Raw genomic sequence first — 20,234 nt, forward strand, 5'->3', positions numbered from 1 at the left:
ACGCAAATGTTGTTTCTCCCTCACACCATTCTTGTCACTGAGCATGCAGTAGTTTAAGAAAATCTAAAGTTTAAATGTAAGAGTGCAGAGGAGAAATTGACAAACTTGAATATTGCCTCCTTGTTCTTGAAAATACTTTGGATATATCTCCATAATAAAAGACCTACACCACAGAATAAAGGTTAGGTTGTCAACACTTGAAGTGTTAAAAAATACATCTATCCTTTATTCTTGACATGATCCTCCTGTAATGGTCACCACAAATAGCCATTATGGAATGATCTTTTTATGATCTCCAACTATCTAAAGGAATAATTCTTATGCCACCAAACATTTATTTCCCCCCCCCTACTGCCTCATACACCTCTAGCCAACAATACCATATGTTTATCAAGCACGCCATTCTTGTATTTCATACAAAATTATTTAAAAACTACGTAAAATATTACAATATTGTAATTCTCCTAACTCCCTCAATCATATTTTCATTTACAGGTCTAGCAACATCAATTAATATAACATCATTAAATCACTTTCTTTAAACCTGGTTACCGTTATTTGAACAGGGCCCAAGACAGTATTCATTTCCTCTCTATATAAAAAGGTTAGTGCAGGAAATGAATCTCCCCTACCTCGTAGTCTGTACATAGGACCAGTAGTCTATCAAGACAACATTCACACTACGTTTCGACTACCTTCCATATTTGTACCATCTTCATGAGTCTCTGTTTAGGTCTTTTTTTCAAAGGCTATTCATGCCTAATCGAGAGATGATACGTGATGACTTTTTCATGTCATGAATCCTTTTCTGCTAAGGTTCTTCTTTGTCATTTATTTATTTAATCCTGATCTCTTCAACCAGTGGTTAAAGGGTTGTGGGAATGTTGAGCAGATCTTAAGACATCGAGTACAGTCACTTCAGCACAGAGTAAGGGACCTTTCTTCACCACCAGAGCCGAGCATATGACCAGGCTTTAATAGCGAACTTGATTGAATGAACTGGAAAAAACAATATGACAACCCTGATATAATACAACGGCTGATACGATCGTTTAATTCCTAAAATTCAACTAGAAAATATGTTTACACACATTAGGAAGAATGTTTGCTCACATACTGTTCGATTATTTTTCTCCTTGGGGCAGATTCACAAAGTCATAGGACATATGTGACCACAAAAATGTAGATATATGATCAGTAACTATCAGACCATAAAACCACGCATGACTGAATAAAACTAGCTGGAATTGTGTTTTTGCAGCATTTTAGAATTAGTGGTGGGAATGTGAGGAAAGATGGATATGGATAGTCATTAACACGCCCACACAAATTGAACATCTTTAGTCCGACAAAACATGAATTGTGCATACAAATAGGATGGGAAAGTGTCCAAAACGTCCATTTATTTCAGAGAGTGTGGGCTAAAAGCTTTTAGTAGGAGTGTCTTCCACGTGAAGAAGAAAATGGCAGATAAAAGTAAAGTAACCAAATATTAATCTCCAGGATTTGTAAACCTACAGATTGTCATCAGTGTGGATAACTGGTAACAGCTAGTGTAAGAGTGTGGGCAGGGGTGTAGCTTCGTGGGGCTGGTGGGGAAGGAGGTCTTTGGGGTGTTAACCCTTAATGTATTTTCTAAAGCATAGTTGGATACCGTTGCTTTCAGTCGGGTATAGTGAGGAGTCTATCGGATTTCACCTGGCATTTATGCACACACACACTCACAAAAACACACACACACTCTCGTTTCCATTTTGAAAGCCCTAAAAATGAAAAGTTTTTTACAAAATATTGTGTTTCTCTCTCTTAGTACTTCTACCAGTTCGCACACCTCTCCCTTTCCACTGCTTCTTAAGTCCCTCTTATGTGCTCTCCTTGTCATATAACGTTCGATTTAAATCAGCACATCAGTAAGCCAAACAAGTGAATAACTAATCAACAGAAATTGAGTTACTTACCCACAGTCCCGGCAAGCACTTGAAAAAATAAGGAAAATAAGAAAGCAGAGAGACATTTACCAATTTAGTACAAAAACATGGTAAGCCATTTAGTAATTACAATACTTTCAAACTAAATGCTAATTAGAAATTGGCTGGAAATGAGCACGCCATATTTTGACATGGTACTCACCCGACAAACGTGCCCTATTTAGAGGAAGTGGAAGGCAGGGGCTCTTGGTCGCAGAGCCTCAGCTGACTCTGCCGTTGGAAATCCTTGACCTGGCAGCTCATCCTCCCCTGGGGATGCCAGGTCACAATGACAGTAGAACCACTCTATTTAGGGCCAGGCTAGCGTCACAGGCTTTTTTCTTCCTGGGTGTACCCATGCAATACACATCAGACCTGAGAACGAAATTCTGGAAATCTCCCTGTCATATAGGGTGAAATGTCCTGAACGTCTATATCCCCACAGTACTACCCATGAGTGGTAGGACATCAAAATAATTCTAGGTGGCTTTCAAGAGGCGGCGGGTGTGCTTTTCTGCTGCCAGAAAGTACACGTACCAAAACGCACAAACTCTGGTGAAAGATTGATTTGATCCCTGTGCATCCACTTCCAAATTCTTAACTCTTCTTGAAGCAGTCATGTTTCATAGGAAGGTGGGACAAAATGTTCCATGTCCGTAGTTGAACAATGCAACGTCACAGTTCCTCTCCATAATAAAGACTGATTGATCAGTGCCCTCTGGTAATTTTACTGATGGGTCTTACACCTTCCCTTTTATGCACTGTGCAGTCAAAGCGACGCATTACACTTACAGCAGTGTGACCTTCTGTACCAGTTTAATTTATGTTTAAACAAATAAACACTCTAATAATTACTGATGAGTGTTGGTACAGCCAGCGGCAACGGAAATGCGAGCCATGTATTTCATCTGCTGCTTCAACCACAGCCCTTGTTAAACCCCTTAGATCCTAAATCCCCAGTTAAACCAATAGTAGAAGATTCTAATTGTCCGATCTCTTTGTTGTCAACAAAGGATGGTTAGTTGCTTGCTTTTAAAACAATGATCACTCTCTCTAGTTCTTAATTGTTTACCTTTTCTAAAAGTGTGATTTATTTTTATAAACAGATTTTTGGGGTTTTTTAAAGTACTCAACAACCCACAGCATTTCCACAGGCCCGAGTATAGAATGAAACCAGAGTGTGCATCAGCACACCACTTAAGAACATATATATAAAAGCATCCCATAATACGCCATCCCTTCCCCATACCTTTGCATGTTTTTGGGACATCCCCTAGCTGTGTACACAGATCTCTCCTGTGTGGCACATCAATCCATCACCTGTTTCCAGGGAGCTGCCAGAGTAGGAGAGGCCAACCCCCGCCATGTAGCAATGTCTCTTTTTGCCAATGTCACCCCAATCCCCACCAAAGTCCTATCCTCAATGGTACACACATCCCCTCCAGGACTCTCACAAAACGAGCACAGAGGAGCTATTGATAGGGCTTCCAAGCACCCTGGATAGGACAGGACATCAAGTACCCTACCCCAAATTTCCAACAATCACCAGATACTCTTACACCATGTGGTAGAAGTGAGGAAGTGTCCCCGAAAAGCACCAGCATGCCAGTGACTCTATTTACACCCGCACGCCAAAGACTTTCTGGTGTCTTATAGATCATGTGTGGGTAGTTGAGCAGGATAAGCTGGAGCACAGCGAACCACTCTATGACTCCAGGGCATGGTGCAACTGCAGGTAACTAAAAAACTGAGATCTGTGCAGGACAAACTGTTCGTGCAATATCAGATAGGACTTAAGATTCATCCCCTGTAAAACATCACCAACTGTGGGAATTCCTATCCCATCCCAGCCGCTAAACCTTCTAGGGAGAAGCCCTGATGCAACCAACCACCCACCCAGAGGGGAGAGGTCGAGAACGTAACCAGCTGATCCCGACCAGTCCACTGCAGTGCAATAAGCCAAATCCAAAGAACCCCCCTTGTGAGCTCGAGGAGATGGGAAGGGATATGATTACCATACAATGCTCCCTCAATCTTTTCTGGCCCATCCTGGCCACCTCTAACCAGAACACCGCATCTCCCTGCTCCCAACTCGGCTAATCATTGATCACCAGCAGCTGAGCCACCCAGTGGTAGAGGTGCACATCTGTTATCCCCAGTCCCCCATTTCAAGTGGATTTAGTGCATTTCCCATAAGCTATTCGAGGAGGTAAATTAAGCCATAAGAAGGCCCAGAGTTTGGCCTGCAGCTACCACTGCATCACAATTGTGAATTGTGTATAACAATCAGGGGAGGACGATCATCTTAAACAGTGCAATGCGGCCTAGAATATTAAGAGGCAACTAAGCCCACCGAGTGAGGCCTGTCATTAAGCAGGACAACAGAGCTCAGATATTCAGGCTCCAGGTAGACCTGGTTCACAAAGTAATGGAAACTCAGTCTGAGTGCAGTAAACCACACTGACCATTCCACGACAATCGGCAGCCCCTTTAGGGGGACCAAGACTGATTAAGTCAGTTAATGGTAAGCCCCAAGGAATCCTCATAGAGGCCAAGGAGCACCCATGGAATTGTGAGTGATGGATGAAAGATGTACAAAAGCATGTCATCAGCACACAGTACACTGCGATCCTCTGTTGCGACACCCCAGTCAAAGTCCCAGACCTAAGCATTGCATGGAATCCATGCCGCCAATGGCTCGATCGCCAGGACAAACAAAAGTGACGACAATTGGTAACCTTGGCAGGTGTAACTTCCAATCATGAAGGGGGCAAAAAAGGTGCCATTGACCTGAATACGGGCCTTAGAGTTAGACTAGAGCGTCCAAACAAATACCCGGAATCAAGGCCACAGGCCCACCCTAATCGACACCTCCTCCAAAAAGGCCCAACTAACAGAATCAAAGACCTTCTGAAATCCAAAAGAAGAAGAGCTGTTGGGTCCCCCAGCAGAGAAAGACATGTTAGCACCATGTGTACCCTGTGGAAGCAGGGCCTAGTAGTCCTACCGGGAATAAACCCACACTGATCAGGGTGAACCAGCTGTGGAAGGACTGCAAGGAGCTGATAAGCCAGCACTTTCCCAAAGTTTTCTACCTCAAACTTAATGAGCGAGATCAGGTGATACAATGCACTTCGATGTACGGGCTGGCAAAACATAGGCAAGACCACAATAGTCACCAAGTCGAGCTCAGGAGCGAACTGTACCCTGTGGACCGCCTCCTGATAAAGGCTGAGATGATGAGGCATCAGGTGGCCCTGGAAATGTATATAATATTCCATTGGGAAGCCATTGGTGCCTGAAGTTTTCCCAGAGTTAATTTTCTGAAGGGGAAGAGAGACCTCCTGCGCCTTGAGGGGCGATCCAAATCCACCCTATCATTCACAGACACCATGGGCACTAGGATGTCAAACACTAATGAACGTACTGCATCCCTCGAGGGCATATAGATCCCTATAATAAGTTGAAAACACTGCCGCTATATCCTCGGCTGTTTCCGCTATGACCCCCACTCCTGATTTAATAGAGGGAACGATCTGGGATGTTAGCTCCTGCATCCCCAACCAATGCGGGAGCTTGCCAGATTTGTCCCCCCATTCATAAACGCTGTGTGTCAAGGGCATCCAGCACTGATGAGCGTCTTCAAGCACCATCTGCTGAAGTGACTTCTTTTTCATAGCTAGTTGGTGTAGATCCGTGTCATCCATATTAGCAAAGCCATTGTGTTCCAAGCCATGCATATTCAACTCTAGTTCAGTAATCTGTTGCCGCTGAGTGTGCTTTTGCCCCCTCAAGTATGACCTTGCTGTTCCCCTCAGAAAAGCCGTACCAGCCAACGAAAGAGTTCCCAGGGACCCCACAGTGCCGCTGTTTGGATCAAAGTAACCACCCAGCTCATGAGTAAGGAAGTCCTGAAATTCCTGTTGCTGCAGAAACTAGGCATTAAGGGGCATATTTATAGCCCCCAGCACCACCTTGTGCCACTTTAATGTCATTTATTTTGATTTTAATGTGACCCAACGGGGCCAAAATCCCTGCTCCATATTTACAGGGTGGCTCAATGCATGCATTGCGCCACCCTGTAACCCTTTGCACTACATTATGCCTGCACTAGGCATAATGTATAGAAAGGGGGTGTTCCCCCATTAGGGGAGCCGGTAAAATGGTGCAAGGAAATCTATGTGATTTCCTTACGCCATTTATTATGGATCTTTTAACACCTGCTCAAGAGCAGGCGTTAAAAGGGGTCTTTCATTCTTTAGAATGGGCCCTTATGTACTCTGCAGGAGTAGTGCCAACAGTTTGGCACTACTCCTGCAGAGTACATCAATAGAGTCACTAAAAATGACTCTATTGCCCCCTACTCTGCACCATGGTGTGGCGTATTTCAAATACGGGGCACGCATGGTGGTGGAAGGCGGGTACTAAGGGGCGCAGGAAAAGTGTCGCTGCACTCAGTGCAGCGCCACTTTCCATAACTCTGCCCCAAAGTCTCTACATTGGACGGGACCCCGTTGTCACACGGGCATGGTCCAAAATACCTCTGGGCAGAATGTGGGAACCAGAGGTGCCAGGAAGGTCAGAAGCCGGAAGAAGGATTAAGCCAATGCGAGATAAGGATTTATGAGCAGCTGAGTAGTGAGTATAAGCCGAAGTCCCAGGTTTCCATACCCTCCACACATCACAGAGACCCAGGTCCTCCAAGCAGCTGTGAAACCCTACTCTCTCTAACCCCATGAGCACCCAACCCAAGGAGTCTTCCCTGCGGACCGTGATATTGTTAAAATCCTCACCAATGAATTTTGTCCCAAAAGGGAGTCGGAAAATCTACAGCCGCAGATGTTTCATGGGACTTTGTACCAAGATTGGAGGGCTATATACACTAATAAAGTGATATATGATCTCATGCAGTGTACCCTCCACCTCAACATACCTTCCCAGAGAATCTACGTGGACCTGTGAAACCACTAGCGTGAATGTTTATGGAGGAGCACAGCTGTACCACTGCATCCCCTAGTGTGTCTTTAGTGAAATTGTAACTTTACCTGTAAAATATTGCGAAGATTAAACCTGGTACCTTAACAAAGATGCCAAGTTAACCACCTTGAATAACTTTGCTGTAGGAAAAATCCTCCACAAAATGACGTTTTTCTTCCAAAACTCACTTTTGTGAGGGCCTTTTTACCCATTTATTACACTTTTAAAACGTTGCCAAGTTTATAAAGTTGCAAATTGTGTTTTCATAAATCACAAATTTGATAAAAGGCATCTTTTAAATTTTCTCTCCAATGAATTTAACCTTACCCCAATGTAAGAATAAGAATTCGATTTAGGGCCACCATGCATAGGGTAATTCCTGGAATAATGCTCTTCATTATCCCCTGGGCTAATTTAGGCGTGAACAGCTCCCACATTTTTTTTACAAATGGAAGCTCGGGCACCTCCATACACAAAGGATAATTCCAATTCGGAGCATGTCTCAACCTCCTCGGACTTCTAAATCAGATTGTCCTAAATCCATATGAGATTTTTCACCTTTATAAACTCAACCTTTAGATTAGTCGTCATTCAAATAAATTCACACTCTCCGGAACGATTTCACTGCCCAAATGCCACACCTACTATATAATTTCAAGAATAAAGAATTCATAGTTACCTTGCAGCAGCTTTCTTGGCAAGAGACAGTTTCTGTAGGAAATAAAAAAAAGTCGTGGTATGTTTGTAGACAAAGAGAACGTGGGTGATTTGATTCACACATTGTGGTTCTAATCTTCATACTAATATTTACATCGGTTGCTACTTCAGCCTCCTTCTCTAGTAGAGTAATGATTGATTTGAGATACTCAGTTTCACAGGGGCCTAATCATAACCACTGTAATAGAAGTCGATAAATCACCATCAGAAAAAATGAAAAATAAGATATACCTTACCTTTAAAAGCACTCAACGTGGAAAACGCATGGTTTCTGCTCCTTTTGTTCGGTGCTGGGGAGGATTAGGCTTTTAAGGCTAGATTGCACTATTGCCTTTTATGATTGAACCAAATGTTTCGGATGACACGGATTTCACAGGTGCTGGTGCAATTCTACACCCACATTTGCATTGTCTAACAATGGCACTTAATCACCAGTGTAAAGATAGAATGTTGTACCAATGAATTCTAAAACTCAGCGGAAAATTACACCCGTACAACGCATCCTGGAGCTTGTGGCCCTGCCAGCCTTGATGCAGTCTCTAGTGCTAACAGAAATTACGAGCAAAACACTAAAATTATTTGATTTGTTTTTCCGGTAATTGGTGAGGTCTGTTGCAATTACCATAGCTACCAAAGAGATACATAGCCATTAAAAAATCACCATTAATGCACCAGGCTATACACGTAGTGAGGGGATGTAAATGTGTGGTATAAACAAAAATAGAGTAATTAATTCCTCAATCCCAGATGACTAAAACGGGAGACTAGTGTCTGTCAGTTATCGAGTCTTTAAACTAGAATATTGGCTTGACCTCACTTAAGTGCTGGAAAGCCAAAATGAATTTCTAAGAAAGGAGTTGCCATCAAAAAGTTTTTATATCTGAGAAAGGAGCATCAGAGGGTCTGATTTAGATGTCAGCGAAGGGCAGTGCTTAATTTGTAAATAAAAATGTGCTGGTGCCCAAAGGCCTCCTCTGAAGCACGTGGCTGCTCTAATTAAATGTGCGAGCACTGAATACTGCAGCAGCATAATCTTAATGCCAGCTCATGCCTCTTTAATCCATTTACAGGCATTCCTTGCCCCTTCAGCTCACTCTTGCAGGTTTCAGTTTTCTCCATGTGTGACACTTTTTCGAATTTCTCTTCCTCCGTCTTTCCCATATGTGTCTTTTGCTCGCAGTAAATGCTTGAAGCAGAAAAATAAGTGCCGGCCCTCAAAAATAAGTGCTGGCGCCCTGCACCGGAAACCACTGGCTCAAATTTAGCACTGGTGGAGGGAATACTCCATCAGAAACATGACAGATATCATGTTCATCGTATTACGATCCCCATAGGATAGAATGGGATCCTAATATGGCTGACAGGATATCTGTCATGTTCGTGACAGAGTATTTCCCTCCGCCGACTTCTAAATCAGGCCCAATATTCTATTGGAGACATCAGCAAAATGTGGGACTAATCTAGAAACCGGATGGGAAAAACAGGTTTTGATAGGGTAAGATATTTGATTAGAAATGATTAACAAATATTATACAGTATTATCTAGAGGCCCGGAGAGGTAAGATCATTTAAAATTATGTACACTAGATAAATTTGAAACAAAATGCGAGACCCAGGTTCCATCCTTAGCTTGGGACCATGAGGGATGAAGTGATGAGTATGTTTGAAAAAAAACTCTGAGAAGAAAATCTCAAGCCCACAGTGATCACCCAAAAATGTGATGGCAAACGAAGATTAAGTGGGTATTTGAGGAGTCTTAATTAATGTATTTGGAGGATGGCATTCCCTTCCCAATTACAAACAACATGTTGCGGATGTTAAAGGGATCACTATTTCATGAAATTAGATTTAAGATCTGCTTACTTTCAGATCAGTCTCATTCCAAGGTGTAGAGATTTTCACCTCAAAGGAGAGGAGTATTTCAGATAAATAGAGTATATTTTGCATTACCCTTAGTTGCATCTTTATTCCAATGTAAGATGAAAAATGTATTCAGGGGACAGGGCAATATTTTGCACTTTCAAAATCATATTCTTAGTTTTTTGTGGATTTAGGTGCATCACTATAAACCAAAGAAGTGGACACCCACAAAGTGAGCATTCTCAAATTATTTCTCCCAAAGTCATTTTTCACTACTGTGAGACCTACTTCTCTCATAGGCCAGCACTGGGAATTCCTTAGTACACTTTAAAGCTGTATCATCGGATCAGGAAGGAGTAGCTTCATCATGTTTCATATCTTTGGAATGGTCTTTCATGGTAAAGTTGAATTTAACATTACTCATGTAGAAGGTGGGCATTCTTCTGCGCTTACTGCTATGTGTGCCCTGCAGCCTGTGTTTAATACACATCTGGGTGGGTGACAGCTATACTTTGTGCATTCCTTTTAGACAGCCACAACACAGGAAGGTTAGGTGTGTCTGATCACTCATCTGCATTTATCTGCATTCTGATGACTCTTCCTGTACAGAAAGGGATGGGGGGTGACACTTACACCTTAATAGGCAGTGCCTGTCCCCACACAAAGGACTGATTACCCCCTTCTGATAGGAGCTGGGCTGGGATGAAAGGGGTGCATGTGTGCTTCAAAGAGCTGCTCTGAAGTCACCCCCACTTCAAAGGCACATTTGGGTATAAGCACTAGGGCTCTGACCCCCACCAAGACAGTACACTACTGGACCTGTGAAGAACTGTGCCAGGAATAGGGACTGCTGTGCTACAAGGACTGGCAGTCAGCTTGACTGATTGTTCTGAAGGAACTGCTACATTACTTTGCTGAGCTGCCCCTGCTGCCTGCTGATCTCTGTGCTGCTGAGGACAAGGATTGGGCCCATTTCACTTGAACCCAGAGTGACTCCAAGGGCTTGTCTCCTGTTCCTGATGTCTCAGAGCCATAAAAGGCTTCCTACAACTCAGCTGCTGGACTATACCATATGTTAGTCCTACCCTTCCCTGAGGTGCCAACCCAATCCTGGGCCTCAGAAGTGGGTTTCTGTGGGTTTTTGTACATCAACGCATCAGTGACTTTGAGCCGATTGGAACCGACACATCTCACTTTGACGCTGATGCAGCAGCTGCTCAAGGACAGAGGTTCTACAGCCAGCAGAGCTCAGCGATGACAGTCTGCTCGGCTCAACAACGACGCAGTGCCTTCAACTCAACGGAGCCCAACGACAATGCAGGAACTCAGTGAAACTCGATGATGACGCATCAGGCCCTCGGAGTCGACATTTGCTTCATCCAAGGTACTTTCACAACGGGTCCTGTCCGAGTCCTGAAGCCAGACTACCCTCCATCGCAGTCAGCTGAACTTTGGATTTACCCAGGCTAACGCAACCTCAACTAACCTTTTAGTGCTATTGACTTCAAAGCACTGTCTTTGGTTTATTCTTTAAAAATTCACATCTCGACTTCTACTGATGGTATTTTTGTTGGTTTGGTCTTGTTTTACTCAGATAAATATTCCCTATTGTTCTAAATCTGCGCTGTAGTATTTTCATTGTATTGCTTTGTGTATGTGTTGCACAAATACTTTCTACATTGCCTCTTAAGTTAACCGTGCCTGCTCTGTGCCAAGCTACCAGAGGGTACGCACAAGTTAATTTAAAACGTGTATCTAGCTTACCCTGTCTAGGATTGTGGTCCCTACAGGGTGCATACCTCTGCCACCTAGAGACTCAATTTCTAGCACACCCTATCAACTCTTGTTGCAATTCTGAATTATGTAGAAGCGGGGCCAGCCTATATACCAGCCTAAATAAACTGAACCCCACATGCAAACAAATCTGTATCCAGGCAGAAGAGTCTGGTCTTAGCAGTGATAATAGGCATCAACTATGGCCCACTTTGAGCATTTAGGTCTGATCAACAATACTGAAAGATGAAGCTGAGTCAACACACTCACCTTAATGGAGCCAAACACAAATCACTGCTAACAAAGTAGATAGTGATCTTCACGTTCTGACAGAGGCTGGGCGAGTATGTTAACAATCATTACTCATCAGACAGATTTGCATTCTGCTGTATATAGGGGTCCACGGGCTATTGCCAGTTGAGTGATCAAAGCCATGGTGTAGGAAGTTGGCTCTGTATGCACTATTTCAAAGTGAGGAATAGTATGCACAGAGTCCAAGGGTTCCCCTTAGAGGTAAGATAGTGGCAAAAAGAGATAATACTAATGCTCTATTTTGTGGTAGTGTGGTCGAGCAGTAGGCTTATCAAAGGAGTAGTGTTAAGCATTTGTTGTACATACACACAGGCAATAAATGAGGAACACACACTCAGAGACAAATCCAGCCAATAGGTTTTGTTATAGAAAAATATATTTTCTTAGTTTATTTTAAGAATCACAGGTTCAAATTCTACATGTAATATCTCATTTGAAAGGTATTGCAGGTAAGTACTTTAGGAACTTTGAATAATTACAGTAGCATATATACTTTTCACATAAAACACAAATAGCTGTTTTAAAAGTGGACACTGCAATTTTCACAGTTCCTGGGGGAGGTAAAGTATTGTTAGTTTTAGCAGGTAAGTAAATTACCTACAAGGTTCAGTTTTGGGTCCAAGGTAGCCCACCGTTGGGGGTTCAGAGCAACCCCAAAGTTACCACACCAGCAGCTCAGGGCCGGTCAGGTGCAGAGGTCAAAGAGGTGCCCAAAACACATAGGCTTCAATGGAGAGAAGGGGGTGCCCCGGTTCCAGTCTGCCAGCAGGTAAGTAACCGCGTCTTCGGAGGGCAGACCAGGGGGGTTTTGTAGGGCACCGGGGGGGACACAAGTCCACACAGAAAGTACACCCTCAGCAGCGCGGGGGCGGCCGGGTGCAGTATGCAAACAAGCATCGGGTTCTCTGTAGGTTTCAATGGGAGACCAAGGGGTCTCTTCAGCTTTGCAGGGGGGGGGCTCCTCGGGGTAGCCACCACCTAGGCAAGGGAGAGGGCCTCCTGGGGGTCACTCCTGCACTGAAGTTCCGTTCCTTCAGGTGCTGGGGGCTGCGGGTGCAGGGTCTTTTCCAGCCGTCGGGACTTTAGAGTCAGGCAGTCGCGGTCAGGGGGATCCTCGGAAATCCCTCTGCAGGCGTCGCTGTGGGGCTCAGGGGGGACAACTTTGGTTACTCACGGTCTCGGAGTCGCCGGAGGGTCCTCCCTGAGGTGTTGGTTCTCCACCAGTCGAGTGGGGGTCGCCGGGTGCAGTGTTGCAAGTCTCACGCTTCTTGCGGGGTTTTGTAGGGGTATTTAAATCTGCTCCTTTGTAACAAAGTTGCAGTTCTTTTGGAGCAGTGCCGCTGTCCTCTGGAGTTTCTTGTCTTTCTTGAAGCAGGGCAGTCCTCTGAGGATTCAGAGGTCGCTGGTCCTTGGAAAAGCGTCGCTGGAGCAGGTTTCTTTGGAAGGCAGGAGACAGGCCAGTAGGACTGGGGCCAAAGCAGTTGGTGTCTTCTTTCTTCTTCTGCAGGGGTTTTCAGCTCAGCAGTCCTCTTCTTCTTGTAAGTTGCAGGAATCTAAATTCTTAGGTTCTGGGGAGCCCCTAAATACTGAATTTAGGGGCGTGTTTAGGTCTGGGGGGTTAGTAGCCAATGGCTACTAGCCCTGAGGGTGGGTACACCCTCTTTGTGCCTCCTCCCAAGGGGAGGGGGTCACATTCCTATCCCTATTGGGGGAATCCTCCATCTGCAAGATGGAGGATTTCTAAAAGTCAGAGTCACCTCAGCTCAGGACACCTTAGGGGCTGTCCTGACTGGCCAGTGACTCCTCCTTGTTTTTCTCATTATCTCTCCTGGACTTGCCACCAAAAGTGGGGGCTGGGTCCAGGGGGCGGGCATCTCCACTAGCTGGAGTGCCCTGGGGCATTGTAACACGAAGCTTGAGCCTTTGAAGCTCACTGCTAGGTGTTACAGTTCCTGCAGGGGGGAGGTGTGAAGCACCTCACCCAGAGCAGGCTTTTGTTTCTGTCCTCAGAGAGCACAAAGGCTCTCACCGCATGGGGTCAGAAACTCGTCTCTCAGCAGCAGGCTGGCACAGACCAGTCAGTCCTGCACTGAACAATTGGGTAAAATACAGGGGGCATCTCTAAGGTGCCCTCTATGTGCATTTTTTAATAAATCCAACACTGGCATCAGTGTGGGTTTATTATTCTGAGAAGTTTGGTACCAAACTCCCTAGTATTCAGTGTAGCCATTATGGAGCTGTGGAGTTCGTTTTTGACAGACTCCCAGCCCATCTACTCTTATGGCTACCCTGCACTTACAATGTCTAAGGTTTTGCTTAGACACTGTAGGGGCATAGTGCTCATGCACCTATGCCCTCACCTGTGGTATAGTGCACCCTGCCTTAGGGCTGTAAGGCCTGTTAGAGGGGTGACTTACCTATGCCATAGGCAGTGTGAGGTTGGCATGGCACCCTGAGGGGAGTGCCATGTCGACTTAGTCATTTTCTCCCCACCAGCACACACAAGCTGGTAAGCAGTGTGTCTGTGCTGAGTGAGGGGTCCCTAGGGTGGCATAAGACATGCTGCAGCCCTTAGAGACCTTCCCTGGCATCAGGGCCCTTGGTACCAGGGGTACCAGTTACAAGGGACTTACCTAGGTGCCAGGGTTGTGACAATTGTGGAAACAATGGTACATTTTAGGTGAAAGAACACTGGTGCTGGGGCCTGGTTAGCAGGGTCCCAGCACACTTCTCAGTCAAGTCAGCATCAGTATCAGGCAAAAAGTGGGGGGTAACTGAAACAGGGAACCATTTCTTTACACAAGCCCCCCCCAGCCCACAGGCCAGGAGACTCAGCCAAAGCTGGGAGAGTCTTCCTAGTCTGTCAGGCGAGGAAGAGTAGAGGAAATAGGCTGGTTTGTTGCAGGGCCTACTCTGCCTTACATCCTCCTGTTCAGGTCATTCCCTCTGGGGAACTGACCCACTTCCACAGTAATAGGACCTAGTCTGAATTGCCTCTTGTCTGTTTCTTTAATGTCTCCACCCATTCTCTCTATTTTGGGGTTAGAGGTATCCACCTCTGCTAATCTTATCTTAGCCAGGGTCACCCCTAGCTTACCCAAAGAGGTTACCCAGAGCTGGAGTAACCCCACCATGACCAACAGGGTCAGGGGGCCTAACTTGCTATTTGGCATGGGGTCAGACCACCATGCCAAGGATAGTGCAGCCATAAAGGCTAACACCCAGCAGAGGCCACTGACAGCTGTCAGTGCCCAGAACCACACCTTTAGCTCTTCACCTACAAGGGAAGGGGCTAAGTTACAGGCTTCTTTGGGTTCAGGGTGCCTGTCTTCTGTATTAGAGTGGGGGTTACCTCATCTTGTGGTAAACACCCTTCTTCCACTCTTTCTTCTGTTAGCTGAGGAGCCACCCACTCAGGCTTAACAGTTGCCTGACTAGCCAGGACTTCTTGTGGGTCAGGTTGGACTTTATCAGTGCCACTTTTGGAGTTCTCCCCTACTGGAGCAGAATCTCCTTGGCTTGCTGAAACCTTGGCTAAAGGTTGTCCACCCTTCCTACACTGTTTTCTTTTCTTTTTCTTCTGGGGCCTGCTTGCAGTTACTGCAGGGGTAGCACCTTCAGAATCCTTGGGAGAGGACTGGCACTGGACCACTTCCTCTCTTGGGCTCTGACTAACCTCTGGGTAGTCATTTCCAAGGAGACAATCAAGGGGGAGGTCTGTTCTGACTACCACCCTTCTCCAGCTAAAAGTCCCACCCACTTCTATGGGCACAAAAGCCACAGGCCTATCAGTGACCCTGCCTGGGCTAACTCTTACTCTGGCCATCTCACCTGGGATGTACTGGTTTGAGAACACCAGCCTGTCATGCATAATAGTGTGACTGGCACAAGTGTCTCTCAGGGCAGTGGCTGGGATTCCATTTACCAGTAGGTGATGGAAGTGTCTACTTCCCTCTGGAATCTCCAACTCACCTGTTGGGCCCTTTTTCCAGTTGAAGGCTATGAAGACCTCCTCATCTGAGGAGTCATCCCCAATGGCTACACTGGTCACCCCTGGGATTTTGCTAGGGGGTTTGTTTTTGGGACAAGATGTTTCCTTGGTGTGGTGCCCTGTCTGTCTACAGTTATGGCACCATGCCTTAGTGGCATCCCAGTTCTTACCCTGGTACCCACCTTTGTTTTGGGTTGTGTCTCGGGGCCCACCCACCTGGGCTGGTTTTTGGGGGCCTACAGAGGACTCTTTTTCTTTGTTTCTAGTGTCACCCACTTTCTCCTGAGGAGGTTTTGTAACCCCTTTCTTTTGGTCACCCCCAGTGGAAGTTTTGGTTACCCTAGTCTTGACCCAGTGGTCTGCCTTCTTTCCCAATTCTTGGGGAGAAATTGGACCTAGGTCTACCAGATACTGATGCAACATTTCATTGAAGCAGTTACTTAAAATGTGTTCTTTCATAAACAAATTGTAAAGCCCAACATAGTCATGCACTTCATTTCCAGTTACCCAACCATCCAGTGTTTTCACTGAGTAGTCTACAAAATCAACCCAGGTCTGGCTTGAGGATTTTTGAGCCCCCCTGAATCTAATTCTATACTCCTCAGTGGAGAATCCAAACCCTCAATCAGGGTTCCCTTCATGAGGTCATAAGATTCTGCATCTTTTCCAGAGAGTGTGAGGAGTCTATCCCTACACTTTCCAGTGAACATTTCTCAAAGAAGAGCACCCCAGTGAGATCTGTTCACTTTTCTGGTTACACAAGCCCTCTCAAAAGCTGTGAACCATTTGGTGATGTCATCACCATCTTCATAATTAGTTACAATCCCTTTAGGGATTTTCAACATGTCAGGAGAATCTCTGACCCTGTTTATGTTGCTGCCACCATTGATGGGTCCTAGGCCCATCTCTTGTCTTTCCCTTTCTATGGCTAGGATCTGTCTTTCCAAAGCCAATCTTTTGGCCATCCTGGCTAACTGGATGTCCTCTTCACTGGAGTTATCCTCAGTGATTTCAGAGGTGTTGGTCCCTCCTGTGAGGGAGCCAGCATCTCTGACTATTATGTTTGGAGTCAGGGCTTGAGAGGCCCTGTTCTCCCTAAATAGGACTGGTAGGGGGGAATCTCCTTCCAAGTCACTATCATCATCCTCTGTGTTGCCATCCTCAGAGGGGTTGGCCTTTTCAAACTCTGCCAACAGCTCCTGGAGCTGTAGTTTGGAAGGTCTGGGGCCAATTGCTATTTTCTTTATTTTACAGAGTGACCTTAGCTCCCTCATCTTAAAATGGAGGTAAGGTGTGGTGTCGAGTTCCACCACATTCACATCTGTACTAGACATTATGCTTCTAAAAGTTGAAATACTTTTTAAGAATCTAAAAACTAGTTCTAGAATCTAATTCAAACTTTTCACAAACTTTTAAACACTAAAAGAAATGCTAAACAGGGACTAACACAAGGCCCTAGCAGGACTTTTAAGAATTTAGAAAAATTTCAAATTGCAAAAATCAATTTCTAATGACAATTTTTGGAATTTGTCGTGTGATCAGGTATTGGCTGAGTAGTCCAGCAAATGCAAAGTCTTGTACCCCACCGCTGATCCACCAATGTAGGAAGTTGGCTCTGTATGCACTATTTCAAAGTAAGGAATAGTATGCACAGAGTCCAAGGGTTCCCCTTAGAGGTAAGATAGTGGCAAAAAGAGATAATACTAATGCTCTATTTTGTGGTAGTGTGGTCGAGCAGTAGGCTTATCAAAGGAGTAGTGTTAAGCATTTATTGTACATACACACAGGCAATAAATGAGGAACACACACTCAGAGACAAATCCAGCCAATAGGTTTTGTTATAGAAAAATATATTTTCTTAGTTTATTTTAAGAACCACAGGTTCAAATTCTACATGTAATATCTCATTTGAAAGGTATTGCAGGTAAGTACTTTAGGAACTTTGAATAATTACAGTAGCATATATACTTTTCACATAAAACACAAATAGATGTTTTAAAAGTGGACACAGTGCAATTTTCACAGTTCCTGGGGGAGGTAAAGTATTGTTAGTTTTAGCAGGTAAGTAAATTACCTACAAGGTTCAGTTTTGGGTCCAAGGTAGCCCACCGTTGGGGGTTCAGAGCAACCCCAAAGTTACCACACCAGCAGCTCAGGGCAGGTCAGGTGCAGAGGTCAAAGAGGTGCCCAAAACACATAGGCTTCAATGGAGAGAAGGGGGTGCCCCGGTTCCAGTCTGCCAGCAGGTAAGTACCCGCGTCTTCGGAGGGCAGACCAGGGGGGTTTTGTAGGGCACCGGGGGGGACACAAGTCCACACAGAAAGTACACCCTCAGCAGCGCGGGGGCGGCCGGGTGCAGTGTGCAAACAAGCGTCGGGTTCTCTGTAGGTTTCAATGGGAGACCAAGGGGTCTCTTCAGCGGTGCAGGCAGGCAAGGGGGGGCTCCTCGGGGTAGCCACCACCTAGGCAAGGGAGAGGGCCTCCTGGGGGTCACTCCTGCACTGAAGTTCCGTTCCTTCAGGTACTGGGGGCTGCGGGTGCAGGGTCTTTTCCAGCCGTCGGGACTTTAGAGTGAGGCAGTCGCGGTCAGGGGGAGCCTCGGGATTCCCTCTGCAGGCGTCGCTGTGGGGGTTCAGGGGGGACAACTTTGGTTACTCACGGTCTCGGAGTCGCCGGAGGGTCCTCCCTGAGGTGTTGGTTCTCCACCAGTCGAGTCGGGGTCGCCGGGTGCAGTGTTGCAAGTCTCACGCTTCTTGCGGGGTTTTGCAGGGGTCTTTAAATCTGCTCCTTTGTAACAAAGTTGCAGTTCTTTTGGAGCAGTGCCGCTGTCCTCGGGAGTTTCTTGTCTTTCTTGAAGCAGGGCAGTCCTCTGAGGATTCAGAGGTAGCTGGTCCTTGGGAAAGCATCGCTGGAGCAGGTTTCTTTGGAAGGCAGGAGACAGGCCGGTAGGACTGGGGCCAAAGCAGTCGGTGTCTTCTTTCTTCTTCTGCAGGGGTTTTCAGCTCAGCAGTCCTCTTCTTCTTGTAAGTTGCAGGAATCTAAATTCTTAGGTTCTGGGGAGCCCCTAAATACTGAATTTAGGGGCGTGTTTAGGTCTGGGGGGTTAGTAGCCAATGGCTACTAGCCCTGAGGTTGGGTACACCCTCTTTGTGCCTCCTCCCAAGGGGAGGGGGTCACATTCCTATCCCTATTGGGGGAATCCTCCATCTGCAAGATGGAGGATTTCTAAAAGTCAACGTCACCTCAGCTCAGGACACCTTAGGGGCTGTCCTGACTGGCCAGTGACTCCTCCTTGTTTTTCTTATTATCTCTCCTGGACTTGCCGCCAAAAGTGGGGGCTGGGTCCAGGGGGCGGGCATCTCCACTAGCTGGAGTGCCCTGGGGCATTGTAACACGAAGCTTGAGCCTTTGAAGCTCACTGCTAGGTGTTACAGTTCCTGCAGGGGGGAGGTGTGAAGCACCTCACCCAGAGCAGGCTTTTGTTTCTGTCCTCAGAGAGCACAAAGGCTCTCACCGCATGGGGTCAGAAACTCGTCTCTCAGCAGCAGGCTGGCACAGACCAGTCAGTCCTGCACTGAACAATTGGGTAAAATACAGGGGGCATCTCTAAGGTGCCCTCTGTGTGCATTTTATAATAAATCCAACACTGGCATCAGTGTGGGTTTATTATTCTGAGAAGTTTGGTACCAAACTCCCCAGTATTCAGTGTAGCCATTATGGAGCTGTGGAGTTCGTTTTTGACAGACTCCCAGCCCATCTACTCTTATGGCTACCCTGCACTTACAATGTCTAAGGTTTTGCTTAGACACTGTAGGAGCATAGTGCTCATGCACCTATGCCCTCACCTGTTGTATAGTGCACCCTGCCTTAGGGCTGTAAGGCCTGTTAGAGGGGTGACTTACCTATGCCATAGGCAGTGTGAGGTTGGCATGGCACCCTGAGGGGAGTGCCATGTCGACTTAGTCATTTTCTCCCCACCAGCACACACAAGCTGGTAAGCAGTGTGTCTGTGCTGAGTGAGGGGTCCCTAGGGTGCCATAAGACATGCTGCAGCCCTTAGAGACCTTCCCTGGCATCAGGGCCCTTGGGACCAGGGGGTACCAGTTACAAGGGACTTACCTAGGTGCCAGGGTTGTGCCAATTGTGGAAGCAATGGTACATTTTAGGTGAAAGAACACTGGTGCTGGGGCCTGGTTAGCAGGGTCCCAGCACACTCCTCAGTCAAGTCAGCATCAGTATCAGGCAAAAAGTGGGGGGTAACTGCAACAGGGAGCCATTTCTTTACACATGGTGATTTGCAGTGACACTCTCAACATACTTAGATCACTGCCTATAAGGTTTACAGAGTTCAGGTTAGACCAACGTTTGCCGTACAAGAACAGAGAGATGCTTAGAGCCTTTTCTCAGTGTCTCCAATAACCCTGACGGGGCTGGTGAAAGTATCTATGGGCCACATTGGGATTACAAATTTGTAGGTTTAATCTGTCGATTCTAGCTTCTGAGAATAGCTAAATTCTTTCCGAGAAGACAAGCTTTAATGTGTGCAGGAACACAGATTCATGTGTGGCATTCCCAAAAACATGCAATGGGATTTATTTGCCTCTCGGCATTACTACTGACTCAATATCTGTAGCTCT

The 20,234-nt window shown here is 45.9% G+C and overlaps 1 protein-coding gene across 1 annotated transcript in view; it reads right to left on the reverse strand.

The window, feature by feature from the left end:
• IMPG2 (interphotoreceptor matrix proteoglycan 2) overlaps positions 1-20,234 on the reverse strand; it is a 658,631-nt gene that overhangs the window by 345,709 nt on the left and 292,688 nt on the right. The window contains exons 5-6 of the mRNA XM_069203500.1: positions 7,624-7,655; positions 1,959-1,976 (exon numbers count right to left, since the gene is read on the reverse strand). Coding sequence (XP_069059601.1) covers positions 1,959-1,976; positions 7,624-7,655 — 50 coding nt within the window. The remainder of the gene's footprint in view (positions 1-1,958; positions 1,977-7,623; positions 7,656-20,234) is intronic.

The sequence above is a fragment of the Pleurodeles waltl genome, chromosome 8 (assembly GCF_031143425.1).
Source record: "Pleurodeles waltl isolate 20211129_DDA chromosome 8, aPleWal1.hap1.20221129, whole genome shotgun sequence".
NCBI classification, from domain to species: domain Eukaryota; kingdom Metazoa; phylum Chordata; class Amphibia; order Caudata; family Salamandridae; genus Pleurodeles; species Pleurodeles waltl.